This window comes from Elephantulus edwardii, unplaced genomic scaffold (assembly GCF_000299155.1).
Source record: "Elephantulus edwardii isolate Elephantulus edwardi_28Jun2011 unplaced genomic scaffold, EleEdw1.0 scaffold00325, whole genome shotgun sequence".
In the NCBI taxonomy this organism is placed as follows: domain Eukaryota; kingdom Metazoa; phylum Chordata; class Mammalia; order Macroscelidea; family Macroscelididae; genus Elephantulus; species Elephantulus edwardii.
In genome coordinates, this window is record NW_006400075.1 from 1854825 (window position 1) to 1860248 (window position 5424).

At 54.8% G+C, this 5424-nt stretch overlaps 1 protein-coding gene across 1 annotated transcript in view; it reads left to right on the forward strand.

Annotated features, from left to right (window-relative positions):
- Window positions 1-967: 967 nt before the first annotated feature.
- The window catches only part of UPB1 (ureidopropionase, beta), a 32138-nt gene continuing 27681 nt past the window's right edge, over window positions 968-5424 (forward strand). The window contains exon 1 of the mRNA XM_006901427.1: window positions 968-1071. Within this exon, the coding sequence (XP_006901489.1) occupies window positions 968-1071 (104 nt within the window). The remainder of the gene's footprint in view (window positions 1072-5424) is intronic.

Genomic DNA, 5424 nt, shown 5'->3' on the forward strand with positions numbered 1-5424 from the left:
GCGCAGGAGAGGAAGGCCCTCTATGAGGTGGATTGATTCAGTGACTGGGATAACTGGGATGGGAGTGTCAGAGACAGTGCGATTGGCACAGGACAGAGCGGAGTTTAGAGCTGTTGTACATAGGGTCGCTATGAGTCGCAAGTGACTCTATGGCACATAAGAACAACAGCAACAACTGCACACTGGTGGTGGGTTGGCTGCTGAACCCCCCTCTGGCTGCATGTGTTAGAAGAGCAGCTCCTCACCCACCAGGCCACCAGCTCTGTGGGGTTCGCCTCTGATCCCCACGCTAGAGGCTTCCTCCGTGAGTTCCATCAGGTGGCTGGAGAACAGTGGCGGGTGAACACAGCCCCGCGGGGACCCTCAGAAAGGACGGAGCCCAGGTGACTGAGGGGCGCCCACCTCGGTGGTGGGTGGTAGCGACAGAGGGCGACACCAGGATTCCTCCCAGGTGGGCGGTGCCCAGGCCTGGAGGAAGGAGGGATTGGGGAGGGTGCGGGGTGAGGGAGAGGTGGGGACGGAGAGGCAAAGGCTGGTGACTTGCAGGAAGGACTGCGGAGGGTGGGAGCTAAGGCCACGGGAGGGAGACCTGGGGTTCATGATGAGAGTGCAAGGGTGAGCCTGGTACCACCCCTCGGCAAAACATGGTGATCAACTGATTAGGGCAGGCCTGTGTCTTGGGGCACAAAGGTGAAGGTGGCCCTGTCCGCTGAGGGGCGGGTCTGTCCATAGAGGGGCTGCTCTGTCTGCAGGAGGGGCTGTTTTTCCATAGGGGAGGTTGGTCTGTCCGCAGGGGGACAGCTCTGTCCCCTGGGGGATGGCTCTGTCCACAAGGGGCAGGTGTACTCAGATGTCAGCAGCCCCTAGTTCCTGTCAGGGCGGAGAGCGCCTGCGCGAGCCTGGCCACCTGCTTGCAGGGGGCAAAGGCCAGCATTTCTGGTCTGGACACGGTCTTGTGGACGCCAGCATGTCAGGGCCTGAGTGGAGGTCGCTGGAGCAGTGCTTGGAACAGCACCTGCCGCCCGCTGACCTGAGCGAGGTGAAGCGCATCCTCTACGGCAAGGAAACCAGGTCAGGGCTCAGAGACTGAGCTGGGGGGTGGGGGGCAAGTGTGTGAAAGGGTCCATAATGAGGCCCTCAGGGTCTGGGGAGCCTGGACCGAGTGATGGGATTCGGCAATGGGGGATCTGACACCCCAGAGCCTGGATTTTACGGCTCCAGGGCACTCAGAAAGGAGCTCTGGTGGCCTAGTGGTAAAGGAGCTGTGCTGTCAACCCAAAGGCATGCGGTTCCAATCCACCAGCGGCTCAGGAGAAAGATGAACAAGCACCCCTCTGCGGAATTCACTACCTCTGAAAACCTGTAATGAGAGGGAGCTCAGGCCGAGCTTTGTAAGCCACTCCTCCCCTATTCAGAGCATGCATCCTTCCTGAACCTGGACAGCGGATGCTGGGCCTTCTTTGGGTTATTAGCACCTTCCCAGGGAGTCTAGAGAGAAACCCAAAGGCCTGGCTCTATCTGCTATGCAATCTCCTCCCACTTCCAAGATTTCTCTAAGCCCTGCCTCCCCCCAACCTAGCCAGAGAGCAAAGGCCCCTGACCTTGAGGCAGTGACCTTGAGGCTCAGCTCTGAGGATGGTGGCTGGAGCATCTGCCAGAGGCTGGCCTCAGGTCCTCGGGATTCTCACAGCCAGTGGGTTGCAGAGGGGCAGGGTATTGAGGTGATAAAGTGCCTGGGCTAGGCGGTTTTGAGGACCCCTTGCTACACTTCACTGGTACTTTCTAGGGTGGGGCTCCCAGAGGACGTGAGTGCTGCTGGTTTTAGGGGTAAGGTGGACCTATCCTCTGGGCCGGAGAAGTGGATGGTCAAAGAAGGAGGGGTACAGCAAGAGAATCTTCAGGAAAGAGAAATCGGGTTCCCACCTGGAAGGCCACACGTGCGCTCTGGAGTGTGGCTGAGTCAGGATAAGCACTGCCAGGCTGGGGGGTTTGGTGGAGAGGGTTAGGGAGCCAGCCCAGAGGCCCCAGAGAGTGCCTGTCCCTTCCCTCTTTGCTTTTCCTGACTCAGCTCTGTTTGCCAGGTTTTACCTTTAGGATAGGAAACTTTTTCACCTGCCCAGTCCTGTGGCTAAGTTAGAGTCCTGTGGGTAAGTTAAAGAGAGAAAGCTATTTGTAAGAGAGAGAGAGAGAGCTAGAGAGAGAGAGAGAGAGAAAACAAATACGTGTGTGCTCTGGTGGCCTAGTGGTAAGGAGTTGCACTGCCAATCCAAAGGCAGGCAGTTCAAATCCACCAGCTGCTCCTCTCAAGAAAGATGGCCTGTCTTCTCTCATGTTATTTACAACCTCTGAAAATCCACTGGAGGGTCAGCTATATACGTCAGTTCCAATTCAACAGCACCTAACAACAACCACATATATAATTGCTGCTATCTCTAACTCCTGGACACAGGAAAGCTTTTTTCCAGAGGTAGATTTTACCAGGCCTTCCTTCCAAGTGCCTCGGGTGGACTCAAAACTGATAGCAGTTCCCCAACGGTCCTGTGGATCTGTATCTTGCTTCAAAAGTGTTTGGACAGAACAGACTCAGCAACTACCCACCTCCAGCCTCTGCCTACCCTCCAACCTCATCTCCAGGTGTAACCTTGGGACCATCTTCTTAGCTATCTCCTATTTTGGGGACCAGCTAACACCAGTTTTGGGGGTTTTTGGTTAGCCCCAAATTCTTAACCAACTATGAGCTCTCAAATCCATCAGAATTATTCCACCAGAGCGGAGGCCAACGTCAACCATCTGGTCAACCTGCACATGTGGGCCTCCTACACCTTCCTTTCTCTGGGTTTTTCCTTTGGCTGAGACGATATGGCCTTGGAAGACATGGGACAATTCTTCCATGAGTTGGTGAAGGAGAAGAGATAGGGTGCTGAGCATCTCTTGAAGCTGCAAAGCCAACACAAGATATACAGAAGTCATCCCTGGATGAGCGGAGTAAAACTCTGGATGCCAAGGAAGCAGCCCTTCTGGATCTGCACACCATGGTTCCACCCACACAGACCTCTATCTCTGTAACTTTCTGGAGAAACACTTCCTGGATGCCGAAGAGACCTGTTGAAGAAGATGGGTGACCACCTGACCAACATTAGAAACCAAGGCAGCCCCCAGCCCAGGCAAGGCGAGTAACTCTTTAAACGACTCACCCTCCAAGAATGACGAGGGGCCTGCGAGGACCTGCAGGGGAGACCTCTATGTCCCCCTGCCATCAGCGGCAAGCTTCTCTTTCCCAACCTAGGATAGAATCCTTACCCATGCAGAAGCCCCTCGCCCAAGCCTTAGACCAAAAGGAAACAATAAAGTTTTTTGCAACAGCTGCTAATGGTGGAAAAACCCCCAACCAAACCTGAAAGCTTTAGTTTTTCCAGTTGCTTAATGCTTAACCACTTATGCCATTCAGAAGCTAGAAAGTTATTAATCTTTTCAAACTTCCTTCTCCTACTAAATGGCTTTCATACTCTGCTACCAACCAGATGGATTGAAGTTTGAATCCTCCCTCAAAACAAAGTCCAGAATGGGGAGAGGGCTAGGGATAGTAAGAGGAAGACACAGGCACACACCCTGTGGCAGAGGAGCACCCGGAGGGGTGCCTCTGGGACTTGGGGTGTACAAGGTAGGGATGAGGCCCTGTCCTGGGGAGAAGGGAGACCAGGCAGTTCCAGGCAGTGGGTCAGTGTCCCGAGTGTGCCACCTTAGACTATTTGCCTGGGTGAGGATGGAGAGGCCTAGGACGAGCATCCTGCAGTGGAGAGAGCGCGGTCCTAGGGGCCTGGAGGCAGACAAGCAGGTGTGGGGTGGTGAGCTCATTTGAGGAAGGGCTCTTCTGGGGAAAGATGATGACAGATTCAGCTCTGGGTGTGTGAATTTTGGGGTGCCTTGGTTGGCATTCCTATGGAGGGTCCACTGGAGGCATGGTTCCAGTGGAGGACAGCTGGGAGGCCGCTGGTTTTAGCAGCCAAGAAGCTGATAGCTGTGAATGGTCACCCAGGTGGGGACAGGGGGTACAGGAAAGTTTGCAGGGAATATCCTTGGGGAATCATCCTTATTCATTGTGCAGCTCTCAGATGTGTAACAAGCAACTGAGAGGACTGTGACCTGGATCACGTGCACCCTAGTCTTTAAACAACAGTTATCCCTGGGGAACGACAGGGACGTGCATGAAGGGCTTTCCTTCCCCCCACCCCTCATGCACCTTCTCTTTCTCCTCTATCTCTCTCGGCCTTCTTCCCCCTCTGTGTGTTCTCTTCCTTTCTCTTTCTCCCCCAACTTCTTCTTCTTTCCCTTTCTCTCTGCCTCTCGCCCTCACCACACTCCCTCCCTCCCAATCTCAATGGCATCTTTCCAGACTCGAAGCTTCAGGATTGGCGAGGTGGTGCTGACAAGCAGTGTGTACGGGGACAAGAGAAGGGAGTGGAGAAGCCAGGCAGACAACACATCCCAAAGGTGCTGGGGGGACACATACACTGGTGACTGGAGCTCAAGGTTAGGGAGAGGACCTCATTTTTCTGCTTTCTCTCCCCTTCTCCATGGCTTCATTCTCTTCGGGAGCATGTATCCCTGTTCCAGCCAAGCCCTGTGTTAATTATTAACATACTGAGGGTAAAGAGCCATTGAGGGGGTGGAATGGTGAAGGCTCCCGCAACAGGCTGCTGAAGAGGAGAAGGCTGGGCTCTTGCCCTTGGCGTGGAGCTGGCTGGACAGGGTGACCTCCTATGGTCAGCAGGGGCCATGAGTTGAGTGACCTAAGATGTGAGCTTCATCTGGGCTAAGGGGACATTGGACCCCTGGGAAGGGTGCCCTGAGTTTGCTACCTTCCTGTCAGTGTTGCCCAACACTGGCCCAACACTAGACAGGGAGATCTGGAAGGTAATGGCCTAGATGGTAGACAGGTGTCCCCAAGACCTGTGAGGAAGAAGCAGCTGGGCAAAGGTGAGCTCACTCACTTGGTGGCTAACCTCAGGGAGGATCTAGGGAGAAAGGCCTGTGAGGAGAGGCAGCTGGGCTGAGATGAGCTCACTTGGCTGCTAACCTCAAGGAGGTCCTCAGGGAGGCCCTCAGGGAGGAAGTCCTGGTGATGGACTTTAGAGAGACTGATGGTTGGATAGCTCCATGGAGTGCAGTGCTCCTCCTGATGTGCCTGGGACAGCCTTGGCCTGAGGACAGTTAGTGTTGTTCACTCTGATGGGGAGTTGGGACGAGAAGCATAGTCACCTCCAGGGACGCAACTGGGGTGACAGTAGTGGCTGGACCTGTGGTCATCCATCTCCCTGGGTGAGAGTCAGAGAGGGCTTTGGTTTGGAGAGTAGCCACGTGGGGCAGTTGTAGTTACTAGAAAAGCCACTGTGTGTGTCCCAGGGTGATGCTGCCAGGCTGGCT